The 20815-nt window shown below is 42.0% G+C and overlaps 1 protein-coding gene across 1 annotated transcript; it reads left to right on the top strand.

Annotated features, from left to right (window-relative positions):
* Positions 1-5497: 5497 nt before the first annotated feature.
* Positions 5498-20811, top strand: LOC113616647 (kynurenine/alpha-aminoadipate aminotransferase, mitochondrial-like; the record flags this gene model as incomplete). Its single annotated transcript, XM_027100056.1, has 10 exons — positions 5498-5832; positions 6401-6569; positions 7545-7677; positions 10993-11067; positions 16521-16730; positions 17300-17365; positions 18606-18688; positions 19128-19224; positions 20443-20504; positions 20772-20811. Coding segments are annotated over exons 1-10 (1002 nt in total), but the record flags the coding sequence as incomplete, so codon positions are not given.
* Between the last annotated feature and the right edge of the window lie 4 nt (positions 20812-20815).

Genomic DNA, 20815 nt, shown 5'->3' with positions numbered 1-20815 from the left:
AGGAATCCAACCACAGCACTGAACTTAGTCGTCGAATCAGAAGAGATGAGAAAAAGAGGAAGGGAAGAAAAATGACCTACAAAAACAAACCTCAAACAATTAATAAAATGGCAATAAGAACATACATATCCATAATTACCTTAAGCATAAACAGAATAAATGCTCCAACCAAAAGTCACTGACTGACTGAATGGAAACGAAAACAAGACCCTTATATACACTGTCTACAAGAGACCCACTTCAGATATAGGGACACACACAGACTGAAAGTGAGAAGTTGAAAAAAGGTATTTCATGCAAATGGAAATCAAAAGAAAGCTGGAGTAGCAATACTCGTATCAGACAAATAGACGTTAAAATAAAGACTGTTACAAAACACAAAGAAGACACTACATAACAATCAAGGGATAAATCCAAGAAGAAGACATAACAATTGTAAATATATATGCACCCAACATAGGTGCACTTCAATATATAAGGCAAATAGGAACAGCCATAAAAAGAAAACAGCTGTCATTTAGCATGGTTTCCTTCTGAATTAAATTTAAATACTGACTTGTCCACTTTAGGAATCTGCCCCCCCCCCCCCCCCCCCCCCCCCCCCCCCCCCCCACCCCGCCGCCCATGTAAGAAAGTCGTTAATGCTTCCCTATTGATCAATGAAACTAAAAGCTGGTTCTTTGAAAAGATAAACAAAATTGACAAACTGTTAGCCAGACTCATCAAGAAAAAAAAGGGAGAGGACTCAAATCAATAAACTTAGAAATAAAAAAGGAGAAGTTACAACTGACACCAGAGAAATACAAAGGACCATAAGAGACTACTACAAGCAACCATACACCAATAAAATGGACAAAGAAACGGACAAATTCTTAGGAAGGTACCAAGCCTGTACCAGGAGGAAATAGAAAATATGAACAGACCAATTACCAGTACTGAAACTGAATCAGAAACTTTAAAACTTTAAAGTCCAGGACCAGATGGCCTCACAGGTGAATTCTACCAAACATTTAGAGGAGGGTTAACACCCATTCTCTGAAACTATTCCAGAAAAAAATGCAGGGGAAGGAACACTTCCAAACTCATTCTATGGGGCCACCATCACCCTGACACCAAAACCAGATAAAGATATCACTAAAAAAAAAAAAAGAAGAAATTTACACGCCAATATCACTTAAGAACATAGATGCAAAATTCCTCAACAAAATACTATCAAATCAACTCCAACAATACATTAAAATGATCATACACCATGATCAAGGGGATTTATCCCAGGGATGCTAGGATTTTTCAATATTTGGAAATCAGTCAATGTGATATGTCACATTAACAAACTGAAGAATAAAAACCATATGATCAGCTCAATTGATGCAGAAAAAGCTTTTCATAAAATTCAACATCGATTTATGATAAAAACTCTTCAGAAAGTGGGCATAGAGGGACCATATCTCAACATAATAAAGCCATATATGACAAACTCACAGCTAACATCATTCTCAACAGTGAAAAGCTGAAAGCATTTCCACTAAGTTCAGAAACAAGACAAGAATGCCCACTCTCACCACTTTTATTCAACATAGTTTTGGAAGTCCTAGCCACACCAATCAGACAGGAAAAAGAAACTAAAGGAATCCAAATTGGAAAAGAAGACGTAAAACTCTCACTGTTTGCAGATGACATGAAGTATACATAGAAAATCCTAAAGACACCACCAGAAAGCTACTAGAGTTCATTAATGAATTCCATAAATTTGCAGGGTACAAAATTACTTTACAGAAATCTGTTGCATTTCTATACATGAACAAGGAAATATCAGAAGAGAAATTAAAGAAACAATTCCATTAACTACAGCACCAAAAAGAATAAACTACCTAAGAATAAACCTACCTAAGGAGGCAAAGACCTGTGCTCTGAAAACTGTAAGATGCTGATAAAAGATATAGAAGACAACACAAACAGATGGAAAGATATACTGTGTTTTGGACTGGAAGAATCTGTATTGTTAAGATGACCATACTATGCAAGACAATCTACAGATTCAACACAATACCTATCGAATTACCAATGGCATTTTTCACAGAACTAGAACAAATAATTTTAAAATTTGTATGGAAACACAAAAGACCCCTAAGAGGCAAAGCAATCTTGAGAAATAAGAACAGAGGCAGAGGAATCACGCTACCTGACTTCAGGTTTTACTACAGAGCTACAGTCAAAACAGTATGGTATTGGCACAAAACCAGAAATATAGATCAATGGAACAGGATAGAAAGCCCAGAAATAAACACACAAATTTATGGTCAATTAATCTACGACAAACAAGGCAAGAATATACAATGGAGAAAAGACGGTCTCTTCGGTAAGTGGTGCTTGGAAAACTGGACAGCTACATATAAAAGAATGAAATCAGAACACTCTCTAAACCATAAACAAAAATAAATTGAAAATGGCATACAGACCTAAATGTAATACTGGATACTATTAAACACCTAGAGGAAAACATAGGCAGAACATTCTTTGACATAAACGGCAGCAATATCGTTTTGGATCCTCTCCTAGAGTAATGGAAATAAAAACAAAAATAGACAGGTGGGACCTAATTAAACTTAAAAGATTTTGCAGAGCAAAGGAAACCATGAACAAAACAAAAAGACAACCTACAGAATGGGAGAAAATATTTGCAGAAGATGCTACTGACAAGGGATTAATTTCCAAAATATACAAAGAGCTCATACAGCTTAATATCAACAAAACAAACAAGCCAATCAAAAAATGGACAGAAGACCTAAATAGATACTGCTCCAAAGAAGACCTACAGATGGCCAACAGGCACATGAAAAGATGCTCGACATCGCTAATGATTACAGAGGTGCAAATCAAAACTACAATGAGGTACCATGTCACACCAATAAGAAAGGCCATCATTAAAAAGTCTACAAATAATAAATTTTGGAGAGGGTGTGGAGAAAAATCAACCCTCCTACACTTTGGTGGGAATGTAAACTGGTGCAGCCACTAAGGAGAGCAGTATGGAGGTTACTTTAAACACTAAAATGGAGTTAATATATGGTCATGCAACCCCACTCCTGGGTATATATCTGGAGAAAACTCTAATTCAAATAGACACATGAACCCCAATGTTCATACCAACACTATTTACAATAGTCAAGACATGGAAGCAACCTAGCTATCCCATGACAGATGACTGGATAAAGAAGATGTGGTACCTATTACTCAGTCATAAAAAAAAGAATGAAATAACACCATTTGCAGCAACATGGGGAGACCTAGAGATTATCATATTAAGTGAAGTAAGTCAGACAGAGAAAGACAAATATCATATGATATCACTTATATGCGGTATCTTAAAAAAGAAAAAAAGATACAAATGAACTTATTTACAAAACAGAAACAGACTCACAGACATAGAACACACACTTATGGCTACCAAAGGGGATCCCGAGGGGTGGCGGCAGAGGGAGGGGGAGGATACATTAGGAGTTTGGGATTAAAATGTACACACTACTATATCTAAAATAGATAAACAATAAGGTCCTACTGTATAGCACAGGGAACTATATTTGAAATCTTGTAATAACCTATCATGGAAAAGAATCTGAAAAAGAACAGATACATATGTATAACTGACTCACTCTGTTGTACACTTGAAACTAACAGAACATTGCAAATTAACTATACTGCAATTTAAAAAAAAAAAAAAGATACTTTGGAGTCTTAACCCCTAGTAACCAGAAATGTGACCTTCTTTGAAGATACAGTCCTTACAGAGGTAACCAAGTTAACGTGAGGTGATGAAGGTGAGCCCTCGTCTAATGTGACTGGTGTTCTTATAAAACAGGGAAGTTTGAACACAGACATGCACACAGCAGGGAGACACCACGTGAAGATGAAGATGCAACCAGAAGCCAAGGAACATTAAAAATTACCAGCAAACCACCAGTATCTAGCCGAGAGGCCTGGAACAGGTTCCTGGTCACAGGTCTCAGGGAGAACCACCCCTGCTGACACCTTCATCCTGCACTTCCAACCTCCAGACCTGTGGCTGGTCTCCACCATCTCTTTAGACGTGTTACAGCCCCCAGCACAGAGGAAGCACTCAACAATTGTTTAGAGGATGACTGGGTCCACAAGCCCTGGCCCTTTCATACATTCTGTCCCCAGGAGTCCTAAGCCAAGTCTTTAAAAGGTAGCCTGAGCTGTGACCTTGCTCACTCACCCCACACCCAGGAAACAACTCCTTCTGCGGTTGCTCCTGACAATTTCACAGTCTGGTCTGTTGGATTTCTCTGGCAATCAACTATCTCTTCAGTTTTCAGCTTCTGTCAGGTAAGCTGTCCCCAACTCAGCCCTTGCCTACCCTTTCCCACCACTGTGGTCATCCTCTGCCTGCATTTTCTAAGCACAACCCTCAGGTCCCCTGCGTTCCAGTAGCCGCCCTGATGGGCCACTTCTCTGCCTCCCTACCTGACCTAAATCATCACCACCTCATAATGAATCAGCACCCTCAGCCTCTCACCTGTCCAACTCCAGCAGCCAAGTAGAAAATTCAGCAAACCCATGAAGCTTGAGAGTCTGCACCTTATGATGAGCTGGCCTGAAATCTCTTTAGTTTTTGATCCTTTAGTTTTATTGCTATTGATTGGAAATATGGGCGGATATTAGTTCCGTACTTAAAAAAAAAAAGTCTCTATGTAATAAATATTATAAGCAGCATAGACCTGAGAACACGAAAGACCTTTCACAAACAGGTTCCTACAACCAAAGGGAAGAAGTTTAAGTTTGTGTATCCAAGGTATCTAAGTATCCAAGGGAACCACACTAAGGGGGTGGGAGGGGAGTCCTGAATCTCCAGTAACATCAAAATCTCCACTTTTATTTAATAATTAACTATGGTTTATAATTTAGAGGTTAGTTAGAGCTTCTTGAGCTAATTTCTAGAAAAATGCAGAGGCAACACTTCTTTAAATAGGTAACCTCACAAAGACCCTTAATTGCCTGCATGAATGAACTAAGGACATAATCTGCCTTAAAAGTTGCCAGTTTCTCCAGCAAAAACCATTAGGACACTGAGTCCTTAGTTTTGCTAAGAACGTTGTTACTAGTCATAATAATAGCTAACAGTTACTGAAGGCTTTTGTAAGATCAAGTCACTGTGCTGAGGAGTGTCTGAGATTCCCTGATTTCATCCTGCCCACAGCCCTGTGAGCAAACTGATGCCCAGAAAGATTAAGTACCTTGTGCAAAACACCCAGTGGTAAATCATTAAATGCGGCCTCCCGCACTGCCTGCGCCAACAAAGAGAGCAGGCTGCAGGCGCGTGGTTAGGTCCCCAGCAGGACAGGCGGTCACGAGCTGGACGGGCTAAAGGCACACGAGGGCGGGGGCGGGATGGAGGGGCGTGTCAGGGGCGTGGCCGGAATCGAGGGGCGGGGCGGGCGGGGCTGGGATGGAGGCGCTCGGCACGCGGACGTACCAAAGAGAGTGGGGCGGGAGGGGCACGCAAGCTAACTTGCCAGTGGACTTTGCCAGTCCTGCTACGCGCCAGGCCGGATCCTACCCAGGCTCTCGCGCGGCCACCAGCCGGGCCTTCGGCGGCCTCTCCTGGCTCCGCGCGCCAGACCACACGCGGGGGACAGCAGAGGTGGCCTTTCCAGGGCAGGGATTAGGGGGCAGGACTGACGCGGATCCTTGGTTTTCCCAGGCTTCAACCACATAAGGCGGGGCTTGCCGCTTGGAATCCGAGAATGAATTACACACGGTTCATCACGGCTGTGAGCGCGGCCAGAAAGCCTTCCGCCCTTCGAGTCATGGGTGAGTCCGGGCCCTGCTCTCCCACTGGAGGGGGCGGTCCCCGCAGAGCTGCTCCGGGCGGCCTGAGCCCGGCTCTGCGCAGACCTGGCACAGAAGGCGCGCTGGAACGGGCACGAGTGTGGGCCATCAGCAGTAGAGAGAGGGCAGGCCGCCGTGGACACGTCCTGCTTAGGCTCCAGAGGGCTCTTCCGGGCACAGGAGTCGGGGATCGGCTCAGCGTGCGGGCGCGTGCGGAGTGGGGAGGGCGGGTTCGCCGGAGAGAGAGGGGTGCGCGCGGAGCCGGGCACGGACGGGCCGAGTGGAAGCCCGTCTTCTCCTACTGTGACCCTTGGCTTGTCTGCCTGATCACTCCGCCTTCTTAGATGCACGTGTCTATTCCTTAGTTCCTCCACCGGTGAGGTCGGCCCACAAAAAAGGCATCTTCTGTGTTTCTTTCGGACTAGCATTCTATCACTAGAAATCGTTACACTTTAAAGTTTTACTGACTTTAACGCAGCATGCTGAACCATCTCTGTTTAGGAAGGTCTTCACTGAAAGTGTTTCTTCTTCTCCTCCTTATTTGTTGTAGCTGAGATATTGGGCAAGTCATCGAAATCTGTCCTCTCCCTGGCGACTGGAGCACCAAACCCCAACACGTTCCCTTTCAAGACTGCGGTTATCACCACAGACAACGGAGAGACCATCCAATTTGATGAAAACATAATGAAGAGAGCACTACAGTATTCTCAGAGTGCTGGGTACTGATCAGTAGATAATGTAACCTTGTTGGTTCATTTTCATGAGCAATATTCTACAGCCCGCTGATAGAGTGACGTGTGCGTTTTTTAACTGGGTATTCAGCAGTGAGGAAGGTTTGGGGAAGAGCTTTAGATGAAAAAATAATTGCAGCAATGATACTGAATGCCTAAGATGCCAGGGACTGCTTCTCAACCTTACACGACTAGGAGAGGGAGAGAAGGCTTTTGAAAGTAGGTACCATTTGAGCTGAGACTGGAATAAAAGAGAGAGAGAGAATATAGCTAGGTGAAGAAGCAGGGTAGGAGAAAGGAGGAAAAGGATGACCCAGGAAGCAGCCAGTTTAGGTCCTAGGGAATTTTTTTAATGATTATGTTCCCTTTCTAAACAGGCAGCTATGTAAGCATGTTGCCCTCAGTTCAGATGTGTTTAATTTCATAAAGGCAACTGGAACACATTCTAAGGCTTTCCTCAGCTGGTCTTCTTCCAGTGATAAAGGGTAACTTGCAGAGTGTCTATGAATTATACTTTATTAAAGCCTGTTTGCTCTGTGATTGAAGAATAATGCATGTTGGGTGCATAAAAATTGTACTGTATATAATGTATACAGAAGCTTTTCTTTCCATGATGCAAAGAACTTACTGAACCTGCACTTCTAGGTATCCTACAGAAATCTCCCTAAGGGAAACAAAAAATGAATTACGCAGTGAGAGCTCTAATGTAAAAGAAGAAGTACAGGCTTTGGAATGAGAAAGCTGTAGATTCAAATCTCAGCTCTTTTAATCACCAACTGATTAACTTATGTGGATTTCTTAGTCTCTAAGTCTGTTGCCTTGTCTTTAAAGTAAAGGTATTACTATTGGCAAAAAGCATTTGAGGACCTTTGAAGTGCCTGCTATAAAGCCACCATCTAGTTCCTGTCTCCTATTATTATGACTTTCACTGCTGTCAATTTTTACGTGCATTTTATGCTTTAGCCTCCCAGAGCTGTTATCCTGGCTAAAACAGTTACAAGTAAAATTGCATAATCCTCCCACCATCCATTATCCACCCAGCCAAGGACAAATGGACGTGTGTGTCACCTGTGGCAGCCAAGAAGGTCTCTGTAAGGTAAGACTGGAAGGAAAGGCACCCGCGGGAAGAATCCAATACTACGTTCACCCATACAGCCATCTCTCCCTTAGCCACAGAGCATCATGTTCTGTGGGTTATGAAGGCTTCCTTGTCTTCACCTAGAATCATAAGTGGAACTTAAAGACATTCACCAACCTGATTTCTCTTAAACAGAGATCCCACCATCAATGACCCGGAGCTCTGAGTCATTAGGACAAGATTCCCATTCAGGGAGAACTCAACCCCTACCTGCAGCTTAGTGAGCGCTGCTTACTTTCATCTGACTCAGAGATTCAGGCTACATTTCAGTTATGTTTGTGGTTATGACATTTCAACGCATGACTTTTAAATTCTTTGAGGGTGTATCCTGATACTCCTGAGATGAAACATCATTCCTGTGTGTGTCTGCTGGTGTCATCGTCCATGCCGGCTGCCCCTTGTACCCTGACTCCCTCTTGGCTGTGCTTCTCCAGGTCTACGTATATGTCTGTGTCTGTGGCTGACTTCTCCTCTGGGTTACTTTCTCTCTCTCCTTCTCTCTGTCTCTCTCTCTCTCTCTCTCTGCCTCTCTCCTGGGTTCCAGGAACTCCACAGAGGTAACCACCACTGGGGGGTCTCCAGATAAAGAGACTGCATATATGGTTCTCAGTTTCATCTATTTGTTTCTTTTCTTTTTCATGAATAATTAGTCCTGGATAAGGAAGCTCTACATTCAGTCCTCACATCTAGATGAAAGTATGACTCTTGTTTATCTCAAAGCAGAGTAGCTTTCTTGCTCTTCTTTCTTATGTAAATGTGAATGTTATAATCCAGTTAGTTTTAATGAATTTCAATTAAATTATTTTTACAGAATAAGGTATTAAAGTAAGACTTTATAATTTTCCTCCCCCTTCTTGGACTGAATTAGGAAAAATAAAAGGATTAGCTGCTGTTTGATTTTTTTTCTTGAAGAGAAACATTTGTGATGCTCCAGACTTGTAGGACAAAAAAGTTCTTTTCAGTGAAATTCTTTTCTTAGGAAGGGACATTATGTGCATTTTTTTTTTCCAGAAAGATGCACAAGAAAGTTTCTTCTTTGTCTCTTGCAACATCAGTCATATCAAAGAGGAACAGAGCATAGATGGCCAAATGCATCAGTAACTCACTGGCTTATAGCCATGCTTGTTCCAGAGGCCTCCTGGGAATCCGGTTTACTATTTCTCCCACTTTGTTCCCCAGGATGGATATTAGTTTAGGTGTCCGTGTCTCAGATAATGAACAGCCCTCCCTCCTCATTTAGGATATATGACTTTCTCATGTCCCCTAATGACATGGGAAGTGAATGTGATGAGGTTTTCATCTGATCCACAGATGATACACAAGCCGCCTCAGTGATCTGTTTGGTCCTAGGATGTCCTGTAAATCCTGAACCAATGAACTTGTCAGAGGAAGATACTGTTTGTCATAAAAGGCCAAAAGCCCATAAGGAAAAGTAAATCGAACATCCTAGTCCAAATTGGAAAAAGATGTCACATCTTCTGTCTCAGTGGATAATGGCCGTGCTGTGTGTCAAGAGATCTAGGTTGTTAAAATGATATAGGGAGGAGAGGCTTGACCTGGGGACTGTGAAATGTCACAGGCTGGGAAAGGATTATTCTCTGACTCGTGTAAGATTTAGTCAGAATGGACCCCTCTGACTTAGGCTGGAAAAATCTCTTGTGTGGCTCTACTGATGTCCCGAGGCATCATACTGTCCTCAAGATCGCCCGAGACTTGTGGGCCTTGTCCTCCCTGACCTCTGAGTCTCCTTTACCCTTGCTGAGCCCCCCTCCTTTCTGGAATGCTCCCCTTCCTCTTGCCCTGCCCCACTTGCAGTGTCCCTTATGTATGGGAGCCCCGTGAGGCTGGGCCCCCAAACCTCTTTCCCCTTCACACACACACACCTTCCCTGGGCATCACACCTGGGCGATCACGTCCATGCCATTAACTCCAGGCTCCCTGCACATCCACGCGTCCACCAATCCACCTGATCCATCCCAGGCTGTTTCAAAGGCCCCTCACACCAAAACACACTCATCAGCTTCTCCCTCAGAACAGACAGCGTTGGGGGTGTTTTTCAGTCAGTGGCACTCCTCCCACCACCTCCCCACCTGCACAGCCAGAATCCAGGGGTCCCTCCTGACACCTCTCCTTCCTCGTGCCCCCTCAGTCCACCGTTAGGTCTGCTGGTTCTGATTTCCTAAATGCCGCTCAGTTCTCTCCAGCCCCACCATCATCAACCCATCCAGACCACCCTTACCTTTCCCAAGGACTGCAGCAAATACCTCCCAAATGAGCCTAAAAACTTCCCAGACTCCACCTGTACTCTCATTCCTTTTTGATACTTTGAGTTTGCAGCCAGAATGACTTTCTCAAATGCCTGTCTGGTCACCTGACTCCCCGGTCCCGCCCTCTACTTAAAATTCTCCCTGGGCTCACTTGGCCCAAAGGCCTCCCTGGGATGCTCTCTGCCCACTTCCCTCTGAGTCCTTCCACTCTCCTCTTCACACTCCACCTCAAGCCATTCTTTCAGTTTCTCAATTCTTTCAGTTTCTCAAACTGTGTTTCTCACAGTGAAAATTCTCAGTTCTTTCAGTTCAGATTCTTTCAGTTTCTCAAACTGTGTACGTATTGTCACCCCTCCTCCTACTCGTCACTTCCTCAGGGAAGCCCTCCCTGAATGCTCTAAGTTCCCTGAGTGCCCAAGTCCTCCTACAATGAGCACGTAGAGCCTTGGCATCTATACGTAATAGCGCTTATCACCGATTTTACATATGCATTTATCTGAGTAGTTATTTGATTAGAATCTAGCTTTCAATGAACTAGCACCTCCACGAGGATAAAAACCATCCCACTATACTCATCAGTTTGTCTCCATAGGTCCTGGCTTATAGCAAAGATTTTTAAATTATTCAAAGAAGGAATACATGAATTTTAGGAGCCAAACCAGTTATGTGTATATATATATATTTTTTAAACCCAGAACGGAGGTTTGCAAACTGTGGCTTGAGAGCCAAGCCAGCCCTTGTCTGATTCTGTAAATAGAGTTTTATTGGAACTCAGCCACACCATCGGCTGACGTATTGTCTACAGCTTTCTCACCATAGAGGCAGAGATGAGTAGTGGCAATGGAGACACCAGGGCTCACATCCCATCTGGCAAGTTACAGAAAACTTGCCAACTCCTTCTCTAGAATCCTAGTGAGCCCAAACTAAAAAAAAAAAAAGGGGGGGGGAGGTGTTTTCTAAGAATGGAAAACAGACTAACGAAGTTAACCTATGCTTCTTTTGTTAGGTATTTGAGATGATCGTTAATCCTGGAGATAATATCCTCGTAAATGAACCTATTTATTCAGGAACAATTCATGCTGTGAGTACACATGTCTACAAAAGGCAACTCTCTTTTCTTCTAACAAATAAGAAACCACTGCACCTTGAGAACTCTCTGTCCACTGAAACATAAAATAGCATCTTTCTTCTTAAACAGGAGAATCATTAATATACGCAAAATATGTGAAATGTACCCTCTGCTTTATACATTTCTCCTTACAAGGTCTAAATGCAGAGATGCTAAAATTGGGTTGTGCAAAATCATGTCCAGATTTGTTAATATTCCACCTGAAATGTGACTTAATTTACAAAGACATGTTTTCACTACCACCTATATGACCACATGCGTAAGAATAGCCATATGTCAGTATAGGATAACTGTACAGTAATATGGTACGATCAGGACTTTCCTCTCCAGTGTTAATTAACGGGACTCTAATATCCAGAATGAGGAGTCGCATCACCTGCTCTGCTGTGCCCTGGTCAGAACACACCACTGTCGGGGGCACAATACTTTTGGGTCGATGTGAATACAGGCTGGAGCACAGTCGGAGAAAAGCGACCAGAGTGAACAAAGAGATGGAAATAATACCATAGGTTGAATTGTTTTAGGAACTATGCTCTTTTCCGCAGAGAGAGAAGAGTCCACAGGGGCATGAGAATTGTCCTCAAGTACATTAAAGCTAGCCATGTGACAGAGAAGTTAGATTTGTCTGTGCATGTCCTCAGGTTCATAGAACTTGAACCAAAGGGGGGAAACTACAGGGAAACAGGTTCAACTCCATGTAACAACTGTCTAACCATCAGCCTTACCAGTTCTCTGAGGAGTAAAGCACTGGCCATCACTGCAGGGGCTCAGAGTAACTCTCAATGGCCACCTGACATAAATGCTAGCAAAGTAATTCCAGCTTAGAGTAGGGGATTTAATGAGATGACCGCTATGCTCTACTGAATCTAACTTCATGGATTATCTTTTTTTTTAATTTAATATTATCTTTGTGAAAAATGAATATATATAGAAAGCAATTAGCTAGTCTTGATGAAAGGCATATTCCCTCAACACTCCCAAGTAGGGGTAAAAATATGTTATAAACATTGCTTTTCTAATGAACAATCTGAAAAGGAAATTAAGAAAATTCCATTTGTAATAGCATCCAATAGAATAAAATATCTGGGAATAAATCTAACAAAATGGGTGAAAGACTTCCTCATTAAAAACTAAAAAACAGGGCTTCCCTGGTGGCGCAGTGGTTGGGAGTCCGCCTGCCAATGCAGGGGACGTGGGTTCGGGCCCTGGTCTGGGAGGATCCCGCGTGCCGCCGAGCGGCTGGGCCCGTGAGTCATGGCCGCTGAGCCTGCGCGTCCGGAGCCTGTGCTCCGCGGCGGGAGAGGCCACAGCAGTGAGAGGCCCACGTACCGCAAAAAAAAAAAAAAAAAAACTAAAAAACATTGCTGGAAGAAATTAAAGGAGATGCCAATAAACCGAAAGGCATCACCTTCTCCTGGGTTGGAAGACTTAACACTGTTCAGGTGTCAATACTACCACAGCAATTTACAGATTCCATGCAATCCCTACCAAAATTCCAATAGCCTTTTTTACAGAAATATAAAAGCCAATCCTCAAATTCATTTGGGATTGGAAAGGGTCCAAATAGGCAAACCAATCTTGAAAAACTGCAAAGTTAGAAGATTCTCAGTTCCCAATTTCAAAACCAACTGCCTTAATCTGCAGTAATCAAAACCGGCTGGTACTGGCATTAAGGATAGATACATATCCCAATGGGATAGAATTGAGCATTCAGAAATAAACCATACAGCTGTGACCAACTGATTTTGACAAGGGTACCAAAACCATTCAACAGGAAAAAAAAAAAGTCTCTTCCAAATTTCGCTGGGATAACTGTGTTTCCACGTGCAAGAGAAAGAAATTGGACCCTCACCTCATGCCATATAAAGATGTAACTCAAAATGGATCAAACGTTTAAATTAAGAGCTAAAACTATAAACTCTTAGAAGAAAACATAAGGCAAATCTTCTTGACCTTGGATTTGGCACTATTCTTAGATATAACAACAAAAATACAAGCAACAACAAAAATACAGATAAACTGGACTTCATCAAAAATTAAACTCTTTTGAGCGTCAAAGGACATTATGAAGAAAGTGAAAAAACAGCCTACAGAGTGGGAGAAAATACATGCAAATCATATATATACGGTAAGAGTTCAATATCCAGAGTATATAAAGACCTCCTACAATTAAAATACAAAGAAATTAATTTAAAAATAGACAAGGGGACTTCCCTGGTGGCGCAGTGGTTGAGAGTCCGCCTGCCGATGCAGGGGACGCGGGTTCGTGCCCCGGTCCGGGAAGATCCCACATGCCGCGGAGCGGCTGGGCCCGTGAGCCATGGCCGCTGAGCCTGCGCGTCCGGAGCCTGTGCTCCGCAACGGGAGAGGCCACAACAGTGAGAGGCCCGCATACCGCAAAAAATAATAATAATAATAATAAAAATAGACAAAGGACTTGAATAGACATTTCTGCAAAGAAGATATATAAATGGCCAGTAAGTATATGAAAAGCTGCACGACATCACTAGTCATTAGAGAAATGAAAGTCAAAACCATAGTGAGATACTACTTCACACCTACTAGGATGACTATTATTTTTTTAATGGAATAGAGCAAGTAATGGTGAATATGTAGAGAAATTGGAACCGCAGTACATTGCTGGTGGAAATGTAAAATGGTGCAGCCCCTGTGGAAAACAGTTTATCAGTGCCTCAAAAAATTAAACATAGAATTACTGTGGACACACAAATTCCACTCCTAGTATGTACCCAAAAAGATTTGAAAACTGGGGCTCAAACAGAAACATAAACGTTCATAGCAGCATTATTCACAATAGCCAAAACATGGAGCAGCCCAAGTGTACATCAATGCATGAATAAAATGTGGTCCATTCACACAATGGAATATTATTCAGCCAGAAGAAGGAAGGAAGTTCTGACACCTGCTACAACATGGATAAACCTTGAAAGCACTATGTCAAGTGAAAGAAGCCAGACACAAAAGGACACGTATTGTATGATTCCACTTGTACAAAATATCTGAAATAGGCAAACTCATAAAGACGGAAAGTTGCTTAGTGGTTACCAGGGGCTGAGGGAGGGGGAAGTGGGGAGTTATTGCTTAATGGTACAGGGGGTCTGTTTGGAGTGATGAAAAGATTTTGGAAATTAATAGTGACATGGATGCACACATTGTGAATGTAATTAATGCCACTGAGTCTCACACTTTAAAATGGCAAATTTTTGTTATTTTGCCGTAATTTTAAAAACTAAAATAATTACAAAAAAAAAAAAAGTAATTACCTTTTCTTAGTGACTGGATGCTAATTGTTAATTATTTTCCTAAACTCCTAAGTCATAAGATTACACAATGCCTATAAATATAAAATTTTTGTCTATGTAAACAGCACACATACACACACGTTTTCACACACCCAAACAGAGACCAATGCCAGGCTGTGAGGGAATATGCCGACGGTTCATGTGTGTTTATCTCATGGTCCAATATTGACTTCTTTTATTGCATGTTTATGTGATTTCTAAGTCTAAGACCTTTTAAATTTACCATAAGTGGGGTCTGGATTATTCTCAGTGCATAATTCTACATTTGACTGCTAAGAAAAGTGTTTGCTTATCCTTTGAAAGTATTTTTTCTGAGAACTTCACTCAGTTACTGCTATTTTTTTTAATTTTTATTGAAATATATTGTACTTGATTTACAATGTTGTGTTCATTTCAGATGTACACCAAAGTGATTCAGTTATACCTATACATGTATAACTTTCAGGGTCTTTTCCATTATAGGTTATTACAAGATACTGAGTATAGTTCCCTGTGCTATACAATAGGTTCTTGTTGGTTACCTATTTTATATATAGTACTGTGTATATGTTAATCCCTAACGCCTTATTTATCCCTCCACTTCTCTTTCCCTTTGTAGCCAGAAGTTTGTTTTCTATGTCTCTGTGTGTCTATTTGTTTTGTAAATAGGTTCATTTGTATCATTTTATTAGATTCCATATACAGGCAATATTATATGATATTTGTATTTCTCCATCTGACTTACTTCACTTACTATGATAATCTCTAGATCCATCCATGTTGCAGAAAATGGCATTATTTCAATCTTTTTATGGCTAATATTCCGTTGTGTATATATGTGTGTGTGTGTGTATATATATATATGTATATACATACATACATATACATACCACATCTTCATCCATTCATCTGTCAATGGACACTTACGTTGCTTCCATGTCTTGGCTATTGTAAATGCTACTGTAATGAACATTGGGGTGCATGTGTCTTTTAGAAGTATGGTTTTCTCCAGGAAGGGGACTGCTGGATCATAAGGTGAACCTCCATACTGTTCTCCATAGTGGCTGCACCAGTTTACATTCCCACCAACAGTGTAGGAGGGTTCCCTTTCCTCCACACCCTCTCCAGCATTTATTATTTGTAGACTTTTTGATGATGGCCATTCTGACCGGTGTGAGGTGGTACATCATTGCAGTTTTCATTTGCATTTCTCTAATAATTAGTAACATTCAGCATCTTTTCATGTGCCTGTTGGCCATCGCATGTCTTCTTTGGAGAAATGTCTATTTAGATCTTCTGCCCAATTTTGGACTGGGTTGCTTGGGTTTTTTTTGATATTGAGCTGTATGAGCTGTCTGTATATTTTGGAAATTAATCCCTTGTCGGTTCCATTGTTTGCAAATAGCTTCTCCATTCTGTAGGTTGTCTTTCCATTCGTTGATGATTTCCTTTGCTTGTTACTTATTAAGTTCCGATTTTTTTCTTTATGTTTGTCCACAGACATAAAACATAAAAACACAAACCTTTCATAAAACAATGTCCATAAACAAGGCCACTATTTGTGACTTCAGCCTTTGCAGTCGGTACAGTATACTATTCCCCTGCCTTGGTGAGCCACTGCCCTGACGCTCCTTGGTGCCCCAGCACCACCCTGGCTCCCCTGGTCCCTCTCCTAAGACCAACCTGAACACCCCATAGTACAGAGCCAATGCTGGCATGGTAGGGGGCCTCCAGGACCCCATTCCAGCCTGCTCTGTATCTGATGTGCCCATGCTACACCACCTGTCCAATATTTTGAATATCACCTCTGCTTATAACTATTTTATGTATTAGAACCATAGATTCTTTATAAGATTAATTTACTTTGTCAAAAAACATTCCTTAATAAACACCTATTTTATGAACCAGTTCTAACCATAATTATAAAGATAACGCACTGTGGGCGTAGAGCTGAGTGCAGGTTTGTGTTTAAGGGTATAAATGGTAACAGCTTTGTGTTTAAGGGTATAAATGGTAACATTCTCCTTAGTGTAAGAACCAGTGACACTGATATTTTGTATCAAGTCTGAGTCTCTGGCTTTCTTTTCTCTTTGTACTGGACAGCTGCAACCCCTGGGCTGCAACATGATTAATGTTTCCAGTGATGAGCACGGGATTATTCCAGACTCCCTCAGAGAAATACTCTCCAAATGGAAACCAGAAGATTCAAAGAACCCCGAGAAAAACACCCCCAAATTTCTTTATACTGTCCCAAATGGCAACAACCCTGCTGGGAACTCATTAACAACTAACCGCAAAAAGGAAATCTATGAGGTATTTTCAAAGAATGTGCTATGTGGCTGTGTTCTTGTTTTGTTCTGACCCTTTAGAAGAGTGCTCTGCAAGTTCCTTCTCATTACCCCTTACTCTCAAGGAAGATGATTTTTAATAAAAGGAAGTCATCTATGCCAGGGTCGCCATGAATTTAAATTCAAGAAACTATTACACTCTTGTTGACTATGAGATTTTTCTTTCCCTTTAATTGATATTTTCATTGAAGGAAATGTTACTCTTGGTGTGATGTTAAACTCTATGAGGCTATTTAATAATTGGCCCCAAGTTTGATTTTCATTATTTTATGTTTGTATTTTCAACCTGTCCCTTCCCTTTCCTACTTCTTGTCATTTCAGGTTACAAAGACATTCCCTTAAAATAGGAGGCAGGCTCCTTTGGTAAAGTCTCCTCTAGGTAGCTGAACATGATGCCTAAGATTTTCACTATAAACACTGTTGTAAAATCACATATTCAGCTACACAGAAACAAGTACAAAGAACTATGATTCCAAGTGATTTTCATCTTCGAGCGCTCTGAAGAAATAAACATGCTTCTTTAACCTTTTTTAGCTCGCAAGAAAATACGACTTCCTCATCATAGAAGACGATCCTTACTATTTTATGCAGTTCAACAAGGTAAGTGCAGTGTCAACTCAGCCCACAATCAGTAGACAAGTGGCTGTAGGTTACTCTGCTGATGTGAGTTTAGCCGGGCTGCCGAGTATTTTCATCTCTGGTATTACTGCTCTTTCCAGAAATTCCTTTCCTTTAGAATAGCGGCTGGCTCTCTGTGCCAGGCACGTGGAGGGTCGAGTGAGTCAAGGGTGAGGGTCGTCTGGACTCCAAATCCAGGTCGTGGCTCCTTAGACATCGTGCCAGGGTTACGGAGTGGGTGTCTCCTTGGATGTCAACCTCAGTCTCTCGGGGGTGGCTGACGGGCGGAGGACTTGGGAGGCGTGTCCAGGCGGAAGGAGCAGGACGGCCGCGCTCGGTCATGAGGCGGTGGTGGGCACAGGAGGGGCGTGCCTAGCATCATGCTGCCCACTCGCCATCCCTGTCACTTAGGGTCGGGGACTTTCCTGCAGAATCATGGGCTTTCAGATCCTTTCCCACTATATATGTACACCACTGTCCACGAGCACGGTTTCCCAGGAGACAACAGTAGTGGTACAGACTCCCAATGTCCAATTCCGCAAAATCCAACACTGTATTTGCTCTCAGGGCTGCACAGAACAAACACATGCACTCAGTCCCCACTCTATATCTACGGAGAAGAAACAGAACTCTTGGCTTTTTATCTAGTTTGCCTGAATACCATGTCTGCCTACCGCGCACCTTCAACACGACCATGGCCCCCTTTCTTGTTGGCATTTACGTTTGAAGTAAATATGGAAGTTTCAGCATTGCAGACCGACTACACTGCTCGTCTTCCCTTGCACCTTTGTTGTGTTTCTAGTTGGTCTAAGGCTCAGCATCTCTTCCTAAACAGCCCTGAATGCTGACGGCCCTCTTCGCTTTGGTCTTTTCCAAACTAGTTTTTCTTGAATCCTTCCTCGAAATCTGTTCATCCTGGATCTCAAGCCTTGGGACGAGGAGGTCCTGTGTGAGGTTCCTCTAAACTCACGGGAGTGGCAGCGTGAGCAAGTGCGAGGACGTGTGTGTGTGTTTGGCAGAAAAGCCGTGAAGATCGGCAGATACGAATAGAAGAACGTGCATCTCTGGTTCTTACTCCATTTCAAAGGGCTGAGATGAAGACAAGGAAAAGGATGTTTGTCCTACTGTTCTCCAAATCCATTCCTCCCCAGTCTCTGCACAAAGTAGGGATACGGTCTCTAACAGACTTCCCAAACTAACAGTATTTTTCTTCCATTTCAAGCCCCGGGCACCGACTTTTCTCTCCATGGACGTTGATGGGCGTGTCATCCGAGCTGACTCTTTTTCCAAAGTCCTGTCCTCTGGGTAAGGCCCTGGCTGTGCCTGCAGGCTGCATCTAAAGGTGACAGAGGCTGCACCTCAGCATCTTTTACTGCAAACAGTTCCCATTTAAGATACCTGTATTCCCATTTGATTTTATCTATTAATAACAGGCTTTTCTCCCAATCCTTCCGAGTGGTCAAAGATAGTTGGCCATTAAGCTATAGCTTAATGGGGACTGGTCAGGTTTCTGGTTGCATATATGAAACAGCACATTTAGAAATACCTGGTCAGATATGCATTCTATTTTAACTGTACAATTTAATTTAAATGTGTATTTTAAATAAGAAGTTGTTTTATTAGAATGGGTTAACTGTCTAGGTCCATTTGTCCCCAGGTCGCAACTTTCTTACCCATGAAATCACTAACAAGGTATTAATTGTTAATGCAGGGTTGGTATTGTGCCTTTTCTCTCTTTGTGCAGGTTGCGAATAGGGTTTATAACTGGTCCAAAGCCCTTGATCGAGAGAATTGTTTTACACACAGAAGTTTCAACAATGCACACCAGCACTTTCACTCAGGTAGGAATTTTTTGAATCAGATCATAAAATAAAACAGATGTTGGCAAATATGACTGAGTGAACATGGCAGAGAGAGAAATCACTGATTGCATCTCTAGTTCCGCATGGACTGAATTAGGAGACCATGCACAGCAGATGTTTGCTCTAAATAGCAAAAGAGATTGGAATGGACCTGGTGCCGTTTCACAGTGTAGACCAAACTCCTTGAGGGTCAGAGATCTTCTTATTCAGCTGTGTCCTGGCATCTAGCCCAGGAATCCCATAAAAACTGCGTTGGACTCAACAGGGCGGAAGAGGTTTGGTGAAGTAATGCACTGTTAGCTCCGTTGTCCTGGAATCTGAGAGCAAGGGTTCAAACCCGTGTGGTGGCCCGATGTCTGCCTTCACTGCCCATGTGCTAAGCTCCCTACAGACACCAGCTGGAATGTATTTTAACTAAAATACAGTAAAATTATTTTTGGAGAATGTATAAATTTCTTTACAAGCTTTGAGAAATTATTGGACCCATCCCTAAGGCAATCTTGAGAATCAGACCTTAAGGACAGAACTGCTACCTAAGAACGCAAAAGGGGTAGTTTATGTAGAATGGACATTTCTTTGACATTATACATTCCACGAAGTGCAGATATCCCATGTTTTATCAAGTTGGGGGCTTTTTCTATATTATCTGTTATCAACCAAATTTCACTATCCATTTAGAACATTTAGGACTTTCATTCTGGATACAAAAATCTCTAAATATATTGTATAACTTCATATATAGACTGTATGTGTTTTACATTTAGAGAGGCCATTTAGGGCGGCAGTTATTGGGTGGATCTGGGGCTGGACAGTCTGGCCTAAATCCAGGCTCTGTGATGAGCAGTGGCTGCAGGAAAGTTAATTTCACCTTGTGCCTCATTCTCTTTATCAGTAGAGTGGAAATCATGACCTGCCTAATAAGGGTATTATGAAGATCAACTTAGCTTAAATACGTTCATATGGTACAGCAGCTTCCAGCACACAGCAAGGACCATATAAATATTTGTTATTTTTACTATTATTGTTGTCATTGTTATTAATTAACGTTGTTATAAGTCGCTGACCCTATAAGGCTTCATGCAGGTTGTTGCATCTTCTTAGGGTCGTTTGCACATAATCAAGAGTGATTTGCAAAAAATGTTTGGCAAAAAAACACATTTTAGAGGATGAACCTTATAACTGTCTCATCCCTTTTAGCTGCTGGTATCACAGCTTCTACACCAATGGGGAGAAGAGGGCTTCCTGGCTCATGTAGAGAGGTACTGTATTTTAGGTTCCATACTTTATATAGAAATGGACTTTGCTCTATTAATTTTCACTTTTGAATTATTCCAAAATAATGGAAGCCCACAATGGTAAAAATGTTTACCATCAGACAGGTCAAATAAATACGCTCTATTTCCTCATCAAGAATTCAACATTTTCATCAAGATAGAAAATAGATTCTTACAGAATGGACTCCAGAGCCTTTTAGTGTCTGCAATCAATGCAGCAAACACATCCTTTTCATTGTTTTCTTCTTCTAGGGTTATTGATTTCTATAGGAAGCAGAGGGATGCATTATTGGCAG

This window comes from Aethalodelphis obliquidens, unplaced genomic scaffold, assembly GCF_003676395.1.
Source record: "Aethalodelphis obliquidens isolate GAN/ISIS:26980383/991018 unplaced genomic scaffold, ASM367639v1 scaffold282, whole genome shotgun sequence".
In the NCBI taxonomy this organism is placed as follows: domain Eukaryota; kingdom Metazoa; phylum Chordata; class Mammalia; order Artiodactyla; family Delphinidae; genus Aethalodelphis; species Aethalodelphis obliquidens.
Note: the sequence above shows the minus strand (reverse complement) of the source record. Positions and strands in the feature narration are given on the sequence as shown.